Genomic DNA, 22686 nt, shown 5'->3' with positions numbered 1-22686 from the left:
CACACGATGCTAATATGTCTATTCCGATGTCCATTCATTACGTCCCTTCTGATTCGATGCTCAACTTTCCCTTGTTTTATAATACGCAGGGCATTTAAATTGGACGAGGATAATGCTTTGTTGACATACGTAAAGCAGCAGTTGATCCCACCGACCCCTCCCTCGACGTGCACCTCTCCCCTACTGTGTGCACAAGACAGTATTGAAGAGCTGCCTTATCAAAGGAATGTTAGGAAAGTGGTTCATAAGATCTCGTGTACAACTTCACTTCTTAAACTACTTGTGCAAGTAGGCTCTAAGGTAATCGAGTCTTCTGTTGTTTACCATACTAATAATGTTTTATGCAAACTTCTAATTTTTGTTTGTGCCATATCTTTTCCAGCCTTTTTTAAAATTTTTGTTGTAATTTTTCCTTTCTAGCGCGAGTTTTGACTTCCTCTTCGTTTTATTTTTGTACTGTAACCTCATTAATTAGAACCTTATGTGAAAATAAGTTAATAAATACAAGAAAGACCTGCGACAGGACCCTGCATTTGGGTCATTTCCAAATCATAAGTATTCTCACGTGCAGGGCGAATTTGTTTGTATTTAGATCTTCTCTTGCTGTGTTGAAAGTGCATGCTAACATTAAATATTGCTTTACAGGTGGATCCGTATGACTATGATTCAAGTCTCTTCATCCTTAAGTTGGTTAAAGAACTATCTCACGATGGGGCTGCCCCTGCTGTAGATAAGGTAAAGATGCAAAAGGTCATATTCGTGTTCCCGGTGATAGACTGGAACTAGCTTGCAACTGAGGCTAATGCGGGGAGTCTTCAACATCTCCCGCATTAGCCTCCATTGCAAGCTAGTTCCAGTCCATTACCGAGAATATGAATATGGTCTATTTGTATGTGAGATCGAGCTATGGTTGTCCAATAGACTGCCAAATTGATATGGCTGCGAGTGCTGGAGTAATTAGCAGCCATAGGAAGTTCAATTATTTTCCAAGTATTTTGATGACAATTGCACGACAAAATGTTTCTTAATGGTATTGTTGGTGATGGTAATGACAGCCGTTGCAAACCAGTCATTGTTAAGCTTATAGTATCTTCACGTATCCTCTGAAGGAAATTTAAAGAAATACAAAAATATAATTAAACTTTAATATGTAAGAAAACAAAAGAAACATCAGAGGTTCTATCGTTTCTATCGAGGACGTTCCTTACTATATATACTATCGAGCTGTAGTGAGCTGTAATAGAATGCAATAAAATGCAATAAAATACAGTTAAAATGTGATGAAATACAATAGAAAATACGATTCAAAGCTAAAAGACTTCGACTTATGTGAAAAAGCCTTCTCCGTTTACCTCTGAAAATGTGACCGTACACGAGAAAACATACTTCAGCGCTTGTCCGTTAAAAACGGGCGAAACCGTTAATCATCCATTAGTTGCCTGTTAGAAAGTTTTGTCATAAACGTTAGACGCGTTAACCTTACCGTTAGCACGGAATATCAAAATGTTTGAGCGAAGAATGTAAGCGTTAGCCGTTAGCCTGTACCCGTTAGCCTTAGCATCATAGCGTTAGAATGAAGAACCTGTCCACTGCAGAGCCGTTAGAAAAAATTAGCATCCGTTAAACGGTAATGTGACCGTTTGCTATATACGTTAGAACGGCCTGGCAAAGGTTATAAGTAAAGAAATCCGTGTATTACAGGACGTGAGAAATAGCTGGTACGGTCTGAAGTCAACTTCATATTAGGTACACTGCAATGTGCATTGTCCATTTGTTAGGTTACATTGTTCAGTTGTTAGGTTACATTGTTGATAGGTTTCCTTAGTTTATCTTGGGTTTTGAGTGGTCCTAATTTGTAAACCATAGTAAGTAGCAACTCACGAGTAGTATAACTGGTGGCATGTTTTCCAGCAGTTATGAATTCGTTGAAATCCTTTGCAGGGAATTCAGTTGTTGGAGTACCTGTATCAGTATGACCGCAAAGCAGCACCATCTAGTTATGAGAGATCGTTTTACTGTTCATCCCAGAATACTGACAACGAAAAGGTAAGAATATGGAGACCAGAACAACTGTTTTTTTTCCCCTGTGCTACTTGTCAAACGGACGTCTCTAAAATGCAAACTTAATTTATTTACCCAAGAAACTTGAAAGAACTGTTATGAACTCACCATGAGTGTATGGAGATCTAATTAGAATATGGAATTTTTTTGCACTTCCCTTGCTCATCGTCCCAGTTAACCTAAGGCCTGATACACAGTATACAGTGGCAGTTCTACATGCCATTGGGAGTTTTTAATTCCGGGAAAATACAAACTAAAAGATCACACAGCACACCTATTATGGGGGACAAAAGGGTTTTATTAACCAGCACACAGCCCGCAAAAACGCCAATAATGCTCCCATAGGAGAGGGAGGGTAGGTAAACAATCTGCACAAACTATTCACAGTGCGTGGTTTTTGGCCCCCAGAGGGTACATGTCAATCAAACCGGAGATATGCTCAGACACTCAATAATTAAACACGAATAAAGTATCCATTATTCTAATCAAAATTTGTAAAAACGTGCCTTACAATGTAATCAGTAGTTGTTATCACGTACATGTGGAAACTAACTTCTAGTCTGTCACAGACCACATTGGACAATGAGAGACCACTGTCTCCACTTTCAAGATCCAGGCTTCCATATCATTCTCTACTCTATGGTGATCCCTGGAAAGTTCTGGGTAAGCGAGCATCGGAACATTCCTCTTCTGTTTGTATGTCTTTCATACGCCTGTTATCTAACTTGGATTACTATAACTATTATTTATTTATATTTTGTCTCAAATGGCAGCCCCAGAGCTGTCTGAGGAAACAGTTCCCAAACTCCTGGGTATTGCCAATTTGCTGAAGGTGAGGATTTCATTTAATCTGTAAAGATAACACTGTCAGGATAAGATGGGCTCATAAATGGTGAAAATCAAAACTATTATCTTATCACTACTATGCTAAAGTACTTGCTTGTGGTCTGTTTGGAAATTTAGACATTTAATAACAATTTCTTTCAAGTCAAGTTTGTCAGAGTCAATTCAAGTTTGTCCTAAGGAGGTGGGTTTTTTTCGGAAACCTCCACCTTGCCGTTTAATTTGATACTTTTCTTTGAAATTTTGGCTCTTTAAATGAGCCCTCTCCCTTATGAATTTCTAGAGGCCTTAGCTCAGAGTTGCAGTGTGACAGTGAATGTTTTCCTCTCCTGGAACTGCACATTCTCCCAAGACGAATCATATACAAGCACAAACTAAGGTCAGGGGAATTTGAACAGCTCAACAAACTTGCACTGATATTTTCCTGTCCAGCTTTCCAGTGATAAGATGTATCTAACAGCCATCCGTAACCTGGCGCGACCTTCAACTGGTTCAACAGCCCCTAGTGTTCCCAGTGATCCTAACATAAGCGTAGAGAGTGCAGGAGAAGAACCAGGCCAATTGGCGAAAACTTACAATAGTGAAAAGGCCAAAAGTATGCTGTACTCTATCAAGGACAAGGAAATGGCAATTGCTGCCGCCAAGTGGATTGCTCAGCAGCTGCCTCTTGGTAACTGCATCGTTTTTGTTTCAGTTGTAGTTGTTAGTTACCTTGTTCACAGCTTTGTTTTTTCTTTCATGTTTGTCACACAACAAGTAGTATAATTATTACAACGGGACCACTCTTTTTCCAGGTTTTAAGTTATTTTATTTCTTCAGTAACACTTTGCATTACAGTGATAAATTTCCTAAAATATACTACTAACCTACTTTATACACTATTTTTTTTTTTAATATGGAGTTAGTTTGTTTAAAGTTCGGGGTTTTTTACATTTTTGGTAATTTGACAGTATCATTACAAGGTTAACAAGGAAAATTGCAGAAAACACAAGATAGAAAAGAAATAAGGGATAAAAATAAAACAATCATAGAGAATACAGACACGTCACAGAACATAACTCCTACATTTTTAAACCCGTTTTATTTATCACATACAGCCAACTATGCTGGCTATGTATTGTGAGTAATAAACAGGAAGTATGATTAAGATTGTAAATTTGATCATCTAGCGGACAAGCATCTTCTCGCTGTTTTATCAAACGTAATTGAACGTAAATAATACTAAACAGTTTATACACTTGTGGCCGACATTTTTGTGTAAACGTGCTTGTTCAATTGCCAATACTTTGTAAGATATTTAATTAGACATTTAATGATACGTAAAATAAATAAAAGACCTGCTCTTCACGAACAATTCTCTCAAAGCGAGTTACAGACAATGTCCTAATAAAGTCAGGAGCATTTTGAGAATTGACAAGTGAAAAGATTAACAACATGTGTATTTTCCTAGGTGATGAAAAAATAGATATACTTTATACCTGCGTAGACTTAGCAAAGACCTGGAAGGCAACATGTTCTCAGAAGGTAAACTTATCTATTCAAAGAAATGTCTTTCCTTCGTGACTGCTCGTGAGTGTTTGCTAGGAAATAGCAAATGATCCTTTTTCTCTCAGTTACCACGCGTGCGCTGTGATTGGCCAAGTTAACGTTCTAGTTTATGGCTCGCTAAAATCTGAAGCTGCCCTGCAGGACTTGAAAGGGTACAAAAAACCTATTCTTATTAAAACGAGTTTGATTTGCACGAAACAAAACGTGCAGGTGAGACACGTATGAATGGTTTCGCACGCAGACTCATTTTCACACAGAGGCAATGGGCAACTCGGACATCTTGTAAATCTTGGGGACAGATAAGCGAGTATGCTAAATATGATTTCCATTTGCTGCTCTGTGCTCTGTATTTTTATTTTTAAGTACATAGCTCAAACACTACAGTTAACTTTGTTGCACATTCTAGGATGAAGAGAAGGCAAAGCTTACTTACACCCGCTTGTTGGAGCTGTGTCGCGGAGTGGCCACTGAACACGTGCTTCAGAAATACAACATATCAGATGCTTCCATTGCTTCTTTAACCAGTAAACCAGCTAAGCTCATTTGTCAACTGTATGAAAATTATGGGGCTAGGGAACCAGGTACTGCCCACCAACCACCAGGTATGAGAATGGATAGGTATTGAAAGTTAGAGTCAGTTTTTGGAAATGACGTAAAATTAAGTACATGGAAGGATAGAATGGTCACGGTGGTTGGAGGACTTGTCCAAAGTACCACACTTGATATGAATCGTGTTCACTTATAGAAGGGATTTTGTTTTGCTTTCAGACATCCACAAAGCTACCGAAGAAATTGCCAGCGTAAACAATACCAAAATAGAGAAGATCAGGCTGCATTTGATAGAGGTAGGGTTAGTGGTGTGGAGAGGAGGTTACCACTAACAACTAATCAAAGTTTGTTTTGTTTTGGTGGTGTTAACACTGTGATGTGAGACTTTGGTTTTAATCAAAGCGACTTCTTTGCCTCTGTGACCTCGTAGGATACACAACATTAGGGATCGTCAAGGTTAAGTCCTCTTCTAACTTTGCGTTTTCAGAAATGGCTTCCTTCCTCCACTCATACATTAGGAGGGGACTCTGAGGTATTTGGAGATAAAGTTTGTTGGTGATGTCATATTGATAAGCCCGTGTTTGGTTTACTTGACTTTTATTTTTTACAAGAGACTGAAATACATGTAATACTTCACTTGCTTTTTTATCACATTTAATTTCAAGGTTTTATTAATATTCCTTTATTATGTTCAATAATTACAGAAATGTAATGTAGAGAGCAATAGGTAAAGAGTGTTTCACATGACGTCACGGCAGTCATATTGTTGTCCCAAAACAATGACACGGCGGCCGTGTTGGTGTACCAAACCAAACCTGTGGGAGTTGAACTCTTTTCTTATGTAACCACGTTCTTTTGTTCCAATAAATTTGCATGGCTGCTGGCCTCGTGGGTGAAATATCCAAAAATTAGGATCACGTGTGAAAAAGTTTGTGGAACAGTAGAATAGTTCAAAAATATTCAAATGTTGTTGTTTACAGTGGTCAATGCGCTTAGCTACATTTAGCTAGTTCACAGCCATGCCAATTTAACTGAAGGAAACAAATATATCAATTAAACGTAATGGGCTTAAAAATCCCAACCGGCGGAAGGCAGACCAGTGGGCTATTTACAAGCATGACCGAGGAGTTGAACTAGGGTCCACCGAGAAACAACTCCAGCTAAGTGGTTAGAGCGGGACTTGAACCCGCGACCTTCGGATTTCAAGTCCGGCGCCCTAACCACTTGGCCACGCGGCCTCCAAATAGTCAATTAAAAGCATCTATCTGGCCTTTTTTTTAATACTGAAGCGCCTGTCATGGCTTCCATGATTTTAATGGACAGAGAACCGCGAAGAAAAAATGCATAATGTTAGCGCTATATGCACGCAATGTGTGCCGGGTAGAGCTTTGTAGCTCTGAACCTTTCAAAGCTGTTGGGTTGGAGTATAACCTCGTGAGTTTGTAATATACTGTTACCCACAATGCATCATCATGTCTTTACCCATGATTCATGGTGATCACCGGTTTAACCATGTGAGTCAACCATGTTGCTTCAGGCAATCAATCGACATCTGATCTAGAACCTCATCTCCTGTGATTATGACTTATTACAAGTTTGTATAGAGCAGTTTTCAATTGAGTGTCGTAAAACCAAAACCAAAGAAGTCATTTTAACCAATCACAAAAGACATAGACAATACAGTGAACCAATCAAAGCTCGAAGTACATATAGCTGACCCAAAGCGCGGGAAAACGCGTGCGAGTGAGTTACAATTGGTTTTGGTTTTACTTCTGATTGGATGAAAAGGCGGCGCGAGTTTTTTGAGCCAGTCTTGTAGCATAGTTGATGCAAAACCAATTGCCTCTCGACACTCAAATGAAAACCGCTCTATATCACGATTTGTCATGAGAAAGACTATTATTCTGTGACACAAAATCATTTCAACGTGTTCCTTATATTTGGATGGTATTGTAATACAAGCAAAATCGTTCTGAAAAGGTAATCTTCAGCTCAGCAAGATTTATAATTCACTCTTAGTTTGTCATACCTGCCAGTGACGAGAACAGTGAAAACGAGGAAGATGAACAGAACTTGAGAAGATAAGGCCAACTCTCTCAGGTCGTACAGGTTCCTTTACATTCTTGATATTATTAGTCAATTGTGAGAGTGTTATTTATTACCAAGTCCATCCTCAAGGTCTTTAACCTCCTGACCTCAAGACTGACTTGGAGTTGATGCGTCAAGGAAGAGATGATTTCTATCTGTAAACAGTTGTCTTTTAACGAGGAAAGGTTTTTTAACGTAAATTTAACTCCGTCATTCCTTATTAAATTATGACTTTTTTCCTTTTTTTGTGCTTCACAATGACACAGATGTATTAGAAATGTATCATTAAAAATGTCTTTGATTTCTTGCTGAAAAAAAGTGCACATGACTATAATTTTGCCTTCACTACATAACCGAACACACTCAAAGGTTGAGGCATGGGCGCGTTGGTCAGCCTGGCCCAAGATATGTTTTATTTGCGACAATAAGTTTACAACAAAGTGGATAAGAGATACATCGAGTAACGTCCTACATGCGCCAAAGCCGGACACGTAAACCCCAAAAACCTCTTGTTAGGAAAAATAGGGACCGTGTACCCCCGACCAAATGCAGTGGCGCCACCTGTGGAGTTTTAATGTTGATCTATAAACAACAGAATGAAAAAACAAATCATGTGATGCTAATTACACAATAAAAATAAGCCTTATGGGAAAGTGCCAGTGGTAAGGCTGACCGTAGAATGTCACAAGTTTCTCAACCGTCTCTTTTTACAAACGTACTACCCATGAGCTTTCGCGTACTACTCTCCCACCCAGTTCTCCGTTCCGTGTCGGCAAAATATTAATTTATGTCAATACGAATTATCACCAATTACATTTTGTTGCACATGCCTATTTGTTGACAACTAGTATTTTATGAATACACTCCACATCCTGAGCTGCTCTAATTTGTTCATTGACGCCTGGTGTGGTATCATTTTTGTGTTTTCTCTCTGCCCAAAGTCATTTACATCATGCAAAGCAGCGACCAACAGACTGCTGTTAGATTTCTTCTCAATCTTGCAAACAAGGTATTATATACAGCGTTACTCACAATTAAAATCTTTATCCTGATAAAAAACGATCAGCTGAACCTAAGGTGATCAGCAATATAAAATATATTCATCTAAAAATCCACAAAATAATATCAGAAGAATATTAAAAATCAGAAAAATAGGTATACCCACTAGCGAGCAGTACAATTGTGTTCTTTGAGACCTAGTACTACGTCTAAGAAATACTTAAAAACCTTATTTTGCAAACATGGCGAGTTTAACGATATATTGAAATAGTGGCCTGGTTACTCAAAGATCTTTTCGTGGTGTCAGAAGCGGTTTTCAAACCACTAGAGTGCTTGCCGTCGGCACGTATCGCCTGCCTCCGAGGCATTATGAGAGAGCTTAAGCAAAACACGACAGCAACGACGTCAAGAAACAAAGTTTTAATGAGTTGAACAATGGCTTGCAGGTGTGTTATAAATCTTTGTACATTTCGTAGCCGTCCTATGCAAAAGAACGACGTGAAAGTGCCAAGTTCTGCGTATTTTAGAGAACGAGTGCCCTGGTGGTTAATTTTGCGTATTTCTTTTCGGAAGTTATCACTGGCACTACATATTTAGTTTAAGCAGGTTTTCAGACCGATATGCGTACCGAACAGATCTAGAAAATTGCGAAATTCGAAGGCAAAATATAAATTCATATCTTACTAGGCGTCTTCCTTGGCGTCGCCGCCGTCTTTGCTTAAGCCCCCTAGTAAATGACTTGAGGAGTGTTGCTACTGCCTTTGAATGGTATGCTAGCATTTCCACCTTATTACAGGACTCGCGCGGGTCCCTGAATTTACTCCAAAAACTCCAAAAATTGTGGAATGTACTTCCAACGCCCTTAAAAACTTCTTTAAAATACCCTCCCTTTTTTACCTACTCTTAGAAACCTCTGAACATTTTTGCAGCGATATTAAAAATAGAAAATGATATTACAAACACTTTCATTGTGGTCACTCCTGTAAGTTATTCGAAAAGTATATATACCCCGAAATTTTCTGAGTTCTGGATCCTGGAAATTTTACATTTGTATCCTGAAAAACTGCTGGAATTCTGTTTTCTCTGAGTACTTCAACTAACCAAGCTATGTGCTGTGCATGATAACGCATTGAGCCAGGTCATGCAAGACAAGAAACACAGAATTCTTTCATGGGAAGTCGCTATTTTGGCATTGCTGATCTGTTTAATACTTGTTTCAGACTGGTTCCCCGAGTACTTGCCGTCTTCGTGCACTACGAGCTCTCTTCGCCATTGCGCCTGTAGAGTTTATTGAAAAACTTTGTAACACTTCAGTCAGCGTTATCAGGTAAGATGAGAAGTTAGGATTGCGGTTACTAAGACGTTACTGTTATGTCTGGCAGTTTGGCGGTTTTAAGCCAGTTTTGAAAGTCTATATACGGGTACATTCGTATTTATCCGGCGGCTTACGGTTACGGTTATCTGACTGTTTATCGCGCGGTTGCGGGAAATCATAAATTTAGTTCGCGGTTTTCGATTTTTGCATGTTTTTGTGGCGGTCATTCAAACACAGAGCCCTCAAAACGTGTACTTTTACGTTTCGTTATAAACATCTCGAGCAATCTTGGTGTTTGTGAACCGCGCATTAGACGTCAAAACATTTTGTTCGCTGGTTCTTGGATTGAGTTAGGAACAATTCATTCTGTTCTTAAGATCTTGTGGTCTTTGTGAGGAGTATTAAATGATCGATCGTCGTACTAGTAAGGCGGTTTCAGTTTTTAAGAGAAAACGAAAGCAGTCTGCGGTTTCGAATGAACAAAATATGGCGGTTTGCGGAATGTAAGACCCCCTATGATAGACCCTCATTTCACTGGTATTAGAAACAACTGTACACCGATAGTAGAGAAGGAGGAAGGTGACCTAATGGTCAGCATCTGGGCTGAAGCATTGGTCGAAGCTCATTGTGTTCTCAGGGTTACCTAAATTCCTCAAGGTCAGGGAAAGGTCAGGGGATTTTATTTTTAGTCCGAGAAAATTGAAATTATAACACTGATGATTTAATACCATTAATTTCACCGTGATCTAAACAATAGATCCTTTTCATAAATGGCTGCAATGTAAAGTTTTTTCACATGCATTTTAATTTGCCATACTAACTTTGTTTGAAAGTAAAAATTCTTTTGAGTTATCAACTTTTAAAGGTTGGCTGCCTAATTTTTAATACTTACAAAATAATTTATAATTGGCAGCCATTTTTGAAAAGGGTCTATGTTTTATCTTAATAAGGAAGGTAAACCGTCACTGTCAAGGTAAAAGGACGGCTGTAAGGGAGGCTGGAGGCCGCTATCATATCTGTCATTTTGTGTTTATTGTCAGGGAAATTTCATTTTTATGCGGGAAAGTCAGAGAATTTTAAAAACGAAAGTCTGTGGCAACCACGGCTCACATCGTGTGCTAGACATTTACAGGAGAAAAAATGTAAATGTAAATGTAAATGTAATGTAATTTGTTTACCCACGGAGCACCAAGAACGGAAGGCGAAAACCCAATTTTTAAAAAGTCGTTCTTACGAAAGCATACGATACGTCACAATCAAATCGCTGTGTTTTAGGATGTGAACTTACCTTTGAACCTGATTGTAACAGCAAAAAGCTCCGTACCGGAACAATTTAAATGTCCGCCATTTTGGAAGCCATCTAGAAGGCTTGGGCGCATAGCATGACGTCACCGCGCATACAGGAAAAATGCGCGAATTTCAAGTACTACGTTTTAACTGAGATTGTAGTCAAATCAAATTATATCTAGCACTGTTTATAAACTTGAAATGTTACGTTTGTGTATAATTGAATCTTATGGCGGAGGATTAACCGAGTTCAACGAAACGTTTGAAATAAATCTCACGGCTAGCAAATCATTTGTGACCATTTGTGTACAACGGCTGTTGACACCCAGGAGAGTAATAAATAAATACCAAAAAATTGTTTTGGCAACTTGGCAAAAATGGTGGGAGAGAGACCTGGGAACGAGATTAGCATCCCATGCTTGGTGAAATAGTATTACTGATAACTTTTTTTTCCTTTGTTACCGGTGGCAGACAGCAAATGCAGGCGCTAGTTTGTCTGGCGGAACTTGAAGGTCTACACATCCAGCAATCAGCAAGCACCTTTGACAAGTGTAACAAGGAGGGCCTGGTGCGAGGGCTGTGGAGGAATCACAAACACGAGAAGAAGGTTGGTGTTGTTGAGTTCAGATTCTTCTTACAAAGGGTGAAATATCATATCTTGCTCTGAAACAAGAGCAGTAGCACATTTCCGAGTTGCCTGAAGGCTCTCTATCAAGGCGAGGCCTGGTGCATAACCATTCATATGAAAATGAGTTTAATTTGTATGAATGAAATCTCATTTTCCTATGAAAGGAGGGACACAAAGAAGCTAAAGGTAATTCGGAATTGGCGTATTGAATGCGAGGTTGAGACTGAAATAGTCAAAAGGCCAGGAAATGTAGCACGTGAAATGTCATTGAGTAAAGTGTGCGCAAAGAATTTCTGATTATAATGCACCAAGTCATATCGTCGTCTCGCATTATTGCAAAAGTTTATTTCGCGTGTTAAAGAGGATTAGCTTTTTTCTGTTTTGTTTTTGTTGTTGTTGTTGTTGTTGTTGTTGTTGTTGTTGTTGTTGTTATTGTTTTCTGGGAATATTATTCTCGTCTCCGATAGACGGGTTAGCCAGAGAAGGTAAAGGAGTTTCGCTTTGGTTTACGTTTCAGGCCGTTCGTCTTGTAGCAGACCTGTGTCTGGACAATAACATACATGATTCTCAGCTATGGAACAGTGTCCTACAGCAGCTGTTGACATTTAGAATGGTTAGTTCGCATATAAAGATTCGTTTTCAGTGTAGTCGCTGCGACGTGACTACATCTGTTTTTTTTTTTTTTTTTTTTCTTTTTTTTTTTAATCTGTTTATTTTATTTCTTTTTTAAATTGATGAATTTAATGCTTTTACATGTTTGCTTGTTAGATAAAATACCTTCGACGAGTTCTTGTAAACTTGGCAGGGATTTCGGACCTATGGCAGGCAAGTATTTGTTTTATGTTAGTCTTGTCATCGTCGTTATCAGATTGTTAAACTGGGTCAATTTCCTGCAACTATTTTGGAGGCTGCACGATGTTTTGTAGCTTCTAATAATAGCAGCTTGTCAGTTATCGATAATTTCGAGGAAATCAGTCAGTTGCAATTGCAATAGGTCATTTCCGAGTTACCTTGTGCCTCGGTTTCAAAACGAGTCTTCGTGCAAAACCTTTCTCTTGAAAATAAGTTTGATATGCATGAAAATGAACCTGTAGGCGGAATCCACCGTAGGAAAAAAGATGGCGGCTGTACATTTTACCACAATACCTTGCGAACCTAACACAGCCTATATGGCACGAAGAAAGCCAAATTTTTACAATATTTGTTCCTGTGCTGAGGAAATTGTGTAGCCTAGGTTTGAAGATTTTATAACTTTTCTGCACGTTTTTATGAGCGTTGTTAAGGTTTTCTTGCGCAAAGAACTATGGGTAAATGTACCAGTCACCATCTTTTTTCCTACGGAGGATTCATTTACACATGAATGGTTTCGCACTGAGACTCGTTTTGAGACAGAGGTAACAGGCAACTTAGAAATGGTCTATTCTTTGTCGAGCTCATTCATATAATTATTAGGCAATGAGCCCGCGCTCTGCTCGAGTTGCGCGTGCATTTTAGTGCATGCGCAAAGGTGACAGATTGAACTACACGGGGCGAACCGCCATGTTGGAACTCATAGTTTAACTTGTTTAGAACTCGTTGCATTGTGATTCTTTATGATTTCTATCGTTAGTTTCGTTGATTAGCTTGTTAATTCAGTCTCGGGAATTCCTATATAAAAGCAATTTCACAGATACTGAAATTAACGTTCGAGATGGAGAGCTGAATTAACCAGCTGGTTTTCTTGTAAGCTCCCTTACAATTTAAGTTCTATATCGGCAGCAGATAAATACAAAGAAAACAAGGAAGTAGAAGTTAATTACGACTTGTAATATGTGAGGGAAAATTACTGCGTTTGCTGTTCTGACAGTAGACAGCGTTGTATTTGCTTGGAAAATATGCAAACACACTCAAGTTAATCAGCCCTGGCTCCATTCTTTATTGTTTTTCCAGGTTCGTTGTCTGCCACAAGTATGGCGAAGTGTGTTAACAGCCCCGTTCAAGTCAGGTAGGCGAAGTCATACGCCAGGAAAAAACACGGATCGCTACGCATAACAGTACTGACTTTTCACTCTGCGAAGCGCTTTTGTCGCTCTTGGCTTCCCGTTTTCTATGTTTTCCACGCAGTGCTTTTTCCTTTGTTCTTTTTTGTTTATTGTTCGTGCCGTTATTGTTTTCTTATCTTCGAAAACTATTGTTTTTAGGTTTGCGTTCCAAAAATGGATTTAGTTACTACAGTTGAACCCCGCTATTTCGAAATCTGAAGGGAGAACGAAAATAGTTCAAAATAGAGGGGGTTCGAAATAACTGGGTCATCATTAAATATAAAAAGAATTTTAAAAAATTAAGAATACTAACTACAGTCTCCAGGAAGCGACCACCCAAAATGTCAAGCCTAGGTGGTCGCTTACGGTCAAAATTTTGCCTCTTTAGCATATGATAACTGCAGAGACCTACCCCATGTTGTAGATTTTTTATTCATGTGAAAAGTCGATTTCCAGAAAATATCTGGTACTTGGCAGAAGTTTCCGTCTCTTGTACTACCCAGAAATGCGATAATGTTACAACACCTTATTATCCAATTTCCATTCTATTATCCGTCAAGAGGTCGTTTACGAGAGGTTAAAAACAAAAGAAAATTTCAAACTTTTAGCTCTTAAAGTGGTCGCGGTCGCTTACGAGAGGAGGTCACTTACGAGAGGTTCCAAATCTAGTGATTTAACTGGGAATCTTTTGGTATCTTGGAAAACTGATCGCTGAGGAGAGGTGGTCGCAACCAGAGGTTCGACTGTAATATGTAATCAACATGATGGGATGTATTTTATTGACCAGTGGTCAGAAAAGAACACCTGAGGACAAAGTTTATTACAATAAAAGATTACAGTGGTCTTACGTCATAACGTGTTTATTGTTCAACTCCACTAATGGAATTGGAAATAGCCAATAGTAAATGACAAAAAAAAAAAAAAAAACAAGGGCAAATCCAAGAGAGATGGGTTCAGAATAACCGAGTTCGAATTATCGGGGTCCATCGTAGACTTGCCACAAGTCGACCTTTGCTTGATCCTTTGTTTATTCATTTAATTGCCTTCGAGCGAAACCAGAGGGCAATCTTGAACCGACGAAGTCACGAGCGCGAGAATTGGACGTCAAGTCACGAAAGGTCGACCTTTCCAACGGAGAAACCAAAAGGCCAGGGAAGAATTATTGGAAAGGACTTTTAGAAAGTCTAGGTCGATCTGTACTCGATGAGATGTTCAATTGTTTAACAGTACTTCTTTCTCATCTAGTCTCTACACCGTTATCAGAAGAGGAGGTAGCAGCCTGTGAAGAATCGGCATCGTTACTTCAGAGGTGAATAGTTTATGTTTAGAAGGTTTACACCGCTTTAGTTTGTCGATACCTTGAATGTTTTCTCTAACACCCGTTTGGCACCTTACCAGTATCATCACAGCAGTCTTCCTGGGCGTGATTCTGTCCGCGCTCCTATGTTGGTGACTTAGATTTTTAACTCGAGCTACTTAGCGCTTACGTTCGGAAGTGTCCCTGTTATTTCCTTCATGTTCTTTAATTTAGTTTGATTCTTCTTTCAGATGCCCTCTCCTGCTTGATTTGGATGTGTATTCCATTGTCGTACAGTTTCACAAAGTTGGTCTCCAGGCTCACGCGTTGGCCTGCCTTGTGCTCATTCCGGCAAGCACTGCGCGCCAGCGGCACATTCAGGTTTGATCTGCATGTCACTTTTCAGTGAGACCGCAGTCTCTGTTTCGTCACAAGTACACTGAATTTCTATGCCGGCATGACTGTCGGTCGTAATCCAGATATCAGTCTTCTTCAACCATGATTCTGGTGGGTGTTAGGATCACTTTCGCATGCTCTTTACTTGAAGGGATAATGTCGACCCTTAAAGTCTTGAAAATGAGTTTCGTAAAAACCCTATTAATTTTGTGGAAACGAAGGAGGCGCTTATTTCTTTTAAGGGGATTTTGAGGTATTTCACTCATGCGGTTCACCTTGAAATTTGCCCCGGCTTTATTGATGGTCGCCCAGTGACTTATTTTCTGTTACCTGAACATATGTGGCTGCGGGTGGTTGTGGAGTCAGATGATAAGAGTCGTTGGTTAGAGAACATTTAGTATGAAGGCTTGCTGGGTTACTTCTCACATGAAATGTACTGTAATGTCTGAGTTATAACCCTAGTTCTCAGTGTGATTTTTTTTTCTCTCTTTTCCTTTCCTTGCAGACACTGCTGGAGACGAAATGTGTATCTGAAGTCCTAACTCAGCTGGACGAACAACGGAAACGAGGACGTACGCTAACTCAGGCTGATATTGTAAGCAGTTTTTCCCTAAAACGCCCTGAATTACACGTCGATGCAAGCATAAACACGAACTCCTGTAACGTAACAGCAACCAATGGAAACGTTTCAATTATCCTGGGATTCTGCTTTTGTTTACGTCTTGAAATTAGATCTTTGAACGGGAAAACCGCATGCACGAACTTAGGGCCGGAAGCTCAAATCCACGGTCGGGGACTGCCACAGAATTTCAAAGGCCTGACGAATTGTTCGATTCTCCTTGTGAGGTCGTTTTCTTCTCAAGCCATGACAGCCGCCTTATCCTCTTCCAACTTGTGGCCTTGTCCCGAAAGTAATTTGATCGTACAGTGATTGAAAAAAACTTGATTTCTTTCGAGTTGCAGGTAGAAAGCAATGGCGGATGATGATAAAAGTACTGCAGGGTACGTGGTAGTGCTTTTATAAATACAAATCGCGGGCATTTCGTTATAGTTTTGTGATTTATATCAATTGGAATTTTTAAGAAGGTTTCTGGGCTTTGAAAAGTGTCCGAACTGCTTCGATCGACTATAAACTTAGCTTAGCTCTGAATCACTTAGCTTGACGTTGATTACAACACTGAATAAACGTTAATTGTTTGAGTGGATAATTTTTGCATTTTCAAATTAGCAGAACATTTGACATGTTTTGGCCAGCATTGATTTTCAGCCAAAGAAAATAAATTAAAACAAAGATTAATTTCCAAATATTTAGAGCATAAAAACTTTGAGCTTATAAATAAGCTTAAGTACTCAAAATTAAATTAATTTCACCATAGGATAAAGTTTATTGCAATAACACTAAGTAGAAGATCTAATTCCTTACGTAATAAAAATTGTATTTATTTTCAGAAATTATTCCATGAAGTGGTCAGAGGAACATGACCTTATGCTTTGTAAGGAGGTTCTTCTTCTTGAGCCATTTAAGCACCCAAGACAAAGTAAAGAGAGAGGGGAAATGTGGGGTGAAATAGCACTAAGCTTAAATAGCATCACTTCACCGAAATTCAAAGTTAGTAAGCGCTCTGTGAGGGACAGGCTTACTCTTTTGTTTGCCAAATACAAAGAAAAGATGAGAAAGGAAGAGCAAGGTTCTGGCATTGCATGTGATGATGAAACAGAAATAGAGATAGCATTGTCTGAAATCATAGAAAAAGAACAGGCAGCTGATTTAGAAAGGAAAGAAAATTCAAATACCCTTACTAAAAAGAATGAAAATGATAAGGCCTCTGCAGAAGAAAGTAGATTAAAAGCCATGGAGCGCCTGGGACAAACCAGAAAGAGGAATGCTGATACAAATTGTGATGAAGTTACTAAAAGAAAAAGCAGAAGAAGTACTACTGAAGCTGTGCAAATCCTGAAAGAGAAGTTCGAGAATGAGCGAGAAATCCAGAAGGAAGAAATTGAACTGAAGAAGAAAGAACAAGAAAATAGAGCCGCCCAGCATCAGATGCTTATAAATCAGCAGAGACAGAACCAGCAACAATACCAGGATGTATTGAGGTTCATGGCTGAACAGCAGCACAGGCAGGAACAGCAGCAGCAAAATTTCCAAATGCTTTTCTTGCAACAGCAACAGCAACAGAGTCAAATACTCATGGGTTTGCTGGAAAAAGTCGTGCCCAAGACCTCATGAGAGAAAGGTGAAAAAGCAGTTAAGAAAAGCACATTGGGCAGGACACTTGCACACTTCATCCCTTGCGATCATGTTGTGTTATCATTTTGTTAAGTGTTAGTGCTTAGAGGTTTTTTGGTGACAGTGCCTGGTGAGCTTGTTAGTTAACAAAGTTGGTATTTCTTCTTCTTCTAGACTTGGAAAGTTGTGTTGTTTTTCTACAGGAAAAACGGGATTTTTTTTAAATTTTCCTTGGGACATAGAATGTTAACAGTAATCAAAGATATATACTTGAAGCTAAAGTAACTTAAGTGAATCTTTTCACTCCCACATTGTAGGGGTTGGCAAGTTTAGAATTGAAAAGATCAACGTTTCAAGTTTCATTTTGCTAAAATACACTGAGAAAAATTGAAACAGCAGGACATGAAAGTAGTTCTGGATAGCTTTTAATTGGAATAGCAATTAAATATTAACATGGTTTCAACCCAGGTTTTACGTTTTAATAAATTCTACTGGGGTTTTGACATTGAAGATGTCCTTTAGGGTTTTAGGAACTTAATGTGAAGATGTCCTCCATTTTGTTACAATTTAAGAATGAAATTGACGTACAGAAATCATTGTTAATCTTGAAATTACATTAAACAGCTGCTTTTGAGTGCTTTCTTGGCGAATGGGAATGTTATTGCTGTGTGGTCCTGGGATATTTAACCGTATTTCCTGGGACGGGGTGAGGGAGGGGGGTGGGGATGGGGGAACTTTAAATGTTTATAACATAATCTGTTTGTTAAGATGCGATAATTTATGCTGAACAATGGAACTGTTATCCATTGACTTGGCATTTCGATGGCAACAAAGCTTTGGCCAAATTTTCACATTTTGTGTTTTTTCTTCCTCTTTACCACACATTTAAGCTGTTTTGAAGATAATGGCCCTTCCCCTTTTATAAAAATATATTTTTATTTAAGAGGGGGGTTGTGGGAATCTTTGAGTCCACCTCCAGCTGGCTCAAGAAAAACAAAAATGCCCAAGCTAATTGGGGCTAAAGTGCCATTATTTGCAGAAGAGGGTGGTCTGTTTTTTCGTGTCTCTGCAGTGTGTGATGTCCCCTCCCTACATTCTATATTTTATTCCCCCTATTAGTGAAAGTATTGTTCCAAAGTGGGCGGCTCAAAACCGAAATAATCACTGGTGGTATTACCGTAAAGGCATGTTATGGCATTACGAAGTAGTGCGCAGACAACATACATTTTACCCACACTGCTAAGTCCAATCTTCAAATTATTCTTATAGTCAAGAAACTTAAACGAATTGATGACATCCCCGAAAAGCCATTCCACTGAAATCCTTAAAGCGCTCATAGCTTCGTTATAATCCTGCATGAGGGGTGCAAGTGGGACATGGCGAAACGGGGTTTGAAGATGCACACGGAGAGGGTATGCCAAATCTCCATATATGCACATTGGTTGACCTGCTGGAGAAAAAGCATGCCGTTGGAGGTCACGTAGTAGTCCAGAATCTGCTAACATCCCTGCGTCGTGTTTACGCCCCTCTAAAACGAAGAAAACAAAAATCAAAGGTGAGAACAGAAGTTGCTTAGAAAGTTTACATAACTAAAAACAACAAGAACTTTCACAAAAAAAACTCACCAACTGGTCCATATAAATTTCCAATGACTCCATTTGGTAGAGACAACGATTGGAATTTCAGGGCATGGACCCTCTTATGACCATTGTAAACAATTCTCTGACGTTCATCAGGTCTTGAAATGGGTCTGACAGTCCCATCGACGAAACCGAAACAATTGTCGAGGGGGGCTCCTTGTCCTGATATAGCATCTGCATAACGCTGTAAAGCCCCATGGTTCAGAAGATCTTGATTCCACTGGGTTATACGGTGCCCATGAACGTCATAGACGTAGTCGATCACATCATTTGTGATCAGACTTATTACAGAAACTGGTCGGCCAAATCGCGGAATCATGTCGCTGAGCCGGCATTGGTAGGCAACTCTTTTGAGAAGCATACATAGCCCTTCTATGTCGTCACAAATACTTCTCTGTTCACATCTCAACACCGGTGGTAGTTGGAGTGCTGCAACCACGCGAGGGAGGTCTTGCTTCTCGACACGAAACTCTGCTTTGCATTCGGCGGAGTTCATAGAATCCAGATCGAATCGCTCGTAGTTTCCATAAGGAAATTCGGGATTTTTTGTTTTGAACGTATCGTGCAACAGCAAAAACTCTTCATCTGAGACAATGTTATCACCATACATAAGTATAAGCAGGTCACGAAATTCTTTGAGACATTTACCTGTTGACTGCCACAGAAAGCTGCAGTAAAGGACTCGTCCACGTAACCGGTGTGCTAAAGTGTTTATGTTTCCCGCCGTGGAGGACGGTCCCGTCCCAGGCCTCGATCGGTCATATACGTCGTCGTCCACATTCTCGTCGTCATTGCTAAAGGTCCCTATTCACATAAGACATCACCCTAACAACATCAACAGGGATAGTGGAATTGAAATTCCTGAAGCATGGATACCCACGATCAAGAAGCACAACAACAGGAGAACGGTACAACAGCGGACCACTGAGGGAACAGCCACTCGCCCGAACAACGGAACAATAGGAGGATCGAAATGCACCAATCACAGCCGACCTTTGTGATATAAATGATACCGTGCAATCAGTCGACCTTATCGCCTGAAGAAGACTAGCAGTAAGCAGTCGAAACGTCGCGATCTACATCTCAGTGACTACATCGTGAGACAAACGATAATACACTTTATTATGAGCTCCCATATATGTATGTCTTAACAGGTGATAAAGAAATTTTTAAAAATCTAAACTGAGGTGAGCTATAAACTCCATGCCAGTGTATCATCAAGGGGGGCACAAGCCTTCGAAGGGTAAATATTCATAGAATCCCCAATTAAGTGATGCCCAGTGTGGCATTCTGAAAGGGAATTTGTGCACTATGATATGACTGTTCCTTCCAGTGACATTCCCTGCAAAAAAAGTGTCTTTAATAACGTGTTTTCAGTAGGATACAACTTTTTGGATGAACAAAAGGGAAATATTAGCTGATTATGACCTTGCAAATCGATAGATTCTGATGGATCTATTTTATTAACGGCGTTCATCGATTTTTAAAATATCCATTTCCAAACTAGAAATCAGGGAAAAGCTAGTCACAAATTCTAGGCCCTCGGCCACGAACTAGGCTGGCTTTTCATCTAAATGACACAGCTATGTCTAATATTTGTTGCAGGTTTACCTAGCATATAAGACGAGACTTTTCTAGATTCGAATTACTAGTCAAACCATAAATATGAACCAAATTACGGATATTGCTCTAGATGTAAACTGCAGTACGACAAAGGTGAAACCTTACCTAATCTAACTATCTGAAACATGGAAAGTACATGGCTGTTCTTTTCACACAGCCACTCTGCACTTTGAAGGGATTGATGAGGTGAACCCCGAGCACTGAAGAACTGAAATTCCCCATACAAGAAAGCCACCTATTCTTGTGTCAAAAGGGCTCTGCTTCGCCATGCAGTGGCCCTCGAAAGGTCAATCAGCTAACAGTTCTGCTCGACAAATTTGCTTCAAAACAGAAAGTTCTCGCTCAAATTATTTCCCTGTTGAATATTTTGGCTTACAAAAAGTACCAAATAAAGATTCCTCGATATAATATAGACCACAATATTAACTTACCTAAACAAATGGGGCAGAATATCCGAGCAAAATTCTGCATTTTTATCAACCTCTTCGACTTCATCCATTGGACGCCATTTTAAATTTCATCCGAGCGAAACGTGACGTCACATTGGGAATGATGACTCAACCAATGTTTTACTTAGACACACCCCCTCCTGCTCATATATGTTAAGCTTGGTTTATCAAAAGATTATCTCGAACATTTGCATTTGATGAATACTCAGCATCGTGGTTGCAAAGCTCTTTTTCACTCTGAATATGAGCCCGGTTACCACCCGGGCAGGCCTGCCAAGCAAAACGAATTTCGGCTTCTGTTCACACGAAAAAATTTACCTCCTTGAAAAAAAAAAGCCTTGCGGAATTTAAATAAGGCGTAAATGGTGGTCTTTGCAAACAAAACTGGGATCCTCAGGTTAAGTGATATGGAAAATGAAACAGGTAAGACTACATAATGTCACCTGACCTTCCTTGCTCGTCCAGTGATTGGGCTGGGACTGTTCATGTAAAGAAAACGTAACGAGACAACGACGTGAACAAACTGAAAGCCAAGATGTAACCGTGGACAGCTGTGTGGAAATGGCTGGGTCTCGTCAGCACGATAGCAGCAAAAAATAGAGCAACCAGCACCAAGGCCAATTTGCCATTACCATGTGTTTTTGGTAAAGGCAATTGGCCTTGGTGATGTTGTTGCTCAATTTTCTACTGCACGAGGCTCAACCAGGTGGAAACAGCTCGCCGTCCACGGTTACATCTTGGTTTTCAGTTTGGTCTCTATAAGTGTCAGCCTTGCCTTGTTAGATCTCTACTATTGGCTGATCTGATCTTTCACAGATCCTGCGAATACCAGCAGCAACTTAACAAGACACTTTTTTCGCGACTGTCAAAACATTTAATTTCTGAAAAGGGAGTCTGCGGACTCACTTATGCAAAGAGGCTAATAGGCATAACAATAGGTTTTTGAGTGACGCATTACTCCCGGCCTCAGGTGCCGGTTCAAGAAAGGGAAACTTACAAAATACAGTCGCAGCTCCTCTTTCGGTTCAAATAATATTTTTACAGAGTGCACGAGAACAAAGAGAAATGGGAATCTTTTGTATCAACCGTTATTTTGAAGACTGGCATGGTAAATTAAAAAGACAATACAAACAGCGGTGATAAACATTGTAAACCAACGCATTTTTATACTAAACTTGATTCAGTTTCATTTTTTTTTTTTTCCAGTTTTTTTATCATCGCACGCTATTTACAGAAAAAGATGATTTACAATAAACTTGAACTTGAAGATGGTGTCACGATGTCACCGAAATGTTCTTAAAAAAAAATGTATATCTTTGTAAATTGGTTACTTGAGACATTTTTTCGCGCCAATATAAATTGAATAGGCCCTTTGCAGCTGGGGTCACGTGACCAAATTTTCCTAAAAATTTTTATATTATGGGCTATAACTTAAAGAATGCGAGAAATGGAAAGAGCGCATCGAAAATACCAAAATGGCAAAGTTTTAGGCCTCTGGAATTAAGGAGTAAGTTTATACGACAGTTTGAATTTTCGGAAAATTTAGAGGATTTGTAAGTAATATGTTGCTGGAGAGCAAGGTGTTGCTCTCCAGCAACTTTTTCCATGCAAATCTTCTTATTCTTTTAAAAATTCGGACCGTCATAAAATCTCCTTCTTTAATGATGGGGGCCTCAAACTTGGCCATTTTGATATTTTCGACATGCTTT

The 22686-nt window shown here is 39.4% G+C and overlaps 4 protein-coding genes across 4 annotated transcripts in view; 3 read left to right on the top strand and 1 right to left on the bottom strand.

Annotated features, from left to right (window-relative positions):
* LOC110044375 (kinetochore-associated protein 1-like) overlaps nucleotides 1-7407 on the top strand; it is a 57904-nt gene extending 50497 nt beyond the window's left edge. The window contains exons 48-58 of the mRNA XM_089291765.1: nucleotides 90-300; nucleotides 646-735; nucleotides 1942-2046; nucleotides 2631-2724; nucleotides 2835-2893; nucleotides 3337-3574; nucleotides 4355-4428; nucleotides 4859-5054; nucleotides 5221-5297; nucleotides 5489-5533; nucleotides 7021-7407. Of these exons, the coding sequence (XP_089147891.1) occupies nucleotides 90-300; nucleotides 646-735; nucleotides 1942-2046; nucleotides 2631-2724; nucleotides 2835-2893; nucleotides 3337-3574; nucleotides 4355-4428; nucleotides 4859-5054; nucleotides 5221-5297; nucleotides 5489-5533; nucleotides 7021-7086 (1255 nt within the window). The 3' untranslated portion in view covers nucleotides 7087-7407. The remainder of the gene's footprint in view (nucleotides 1-89; nucleotides 301-645; nucleotides 736-1941; nucleotides 2047-2630; nucleotides 2725-2834; nucleotides 2894-3336; nucleotides 3575-4354; nucleotides 4429-4858; nucleotides 5055-5220; nucleotides 5298-5488; nucleotides 5534-7020) is intronic.
* Nucleotides 7408-7544: 137 nt separating this feature from the next.
* On the top strand, nucleotides 7545-12569 carry LOC149110890 (kinetochore-associated protein 1-like). The gene is made up of 5 exons (XM_089291771.1): nucleotides 7545-8098; nucleotides 9309-9415; nucleotides 11162-11297; nucleotides 11836-11931; nucleotides 12087-12569. The coding sequence occupies exons 1-5, from the start codon at nucleotides 8042-8044 to the stop codon at nucleotides 12192-12194; spliced, it is 504 nt and encodes a 167-aa protein (XP_089147897.1). The 5' UTR covers nucleotides 7545-8041; the 3' UTR covers nucleotides 12195-12569.
* Nucleotides 12570-15534: 2965 nt separating this feature from the next.
* Nucleotides 15535-17915, top strand: LOC110064442 (uncharacterized). The gene is made up of 3 exons (XM_089291768.1): nucleotides 15535-15627; nucleotides 15996-16034; nucleotides 16482-17915. The coding sequence occupies exons 2-3, from the start codon at nucleotides 16006-16008 to the stop codon at nucleotides 17263-17265; spliced, it is 813 nt and encodes a 270-aa protein (XP_089147894.1). The 5' UTR covers nucleotides 15535-15627; nucleotides 15996-16005; the 3' UTR covers nucleotides 17266-17915.
* A 403-nt stretch (nucleotides 17916-18318) lies between these two features.
* Nucleotides 18319-19416, bottom strand: LOC149110889 (uncharacterized). The gene is made up of 2 exons (XM_089291775.1): nucleotides 18891-19416; nucleotides 18319-18793 (listed from the first exon to the last, which is right to left on the bottom strand). Exons 1-2 carry the CDS (start codon nucleotides 19399-19401, stop codon nucleotides 18381-18383), a joined length of 924 nt encoding a protein of 307 aa, XP_089147901.1. The 5' UTR covers nucleotides 19402-19416; the 3' UTR covers nucleotides 18319-18380.
* Between the last annotated feature and the right edge of the window lie 3270 nt (nucleotides 19417-22686).

This window comes from Orbicella faveolata, unplaced genomic scaffold, assembly GCF_042242905.1.
Source record: "Orbicella faveolata isolate gen_17 unplaced genomic scaffold, um_ofav_v1 contig_24, whole genome shotgun sequence".
Taxonomy (NCBI): Eukaryota; Metazoa; Cnidaria; class Anthozoa; order Scleractinia; family Merulinidae; genus Orbicella; species Orbicella faveolata.
This window is presented reverse-complemented; position numbering and strand designations above follow the sequence as displayed.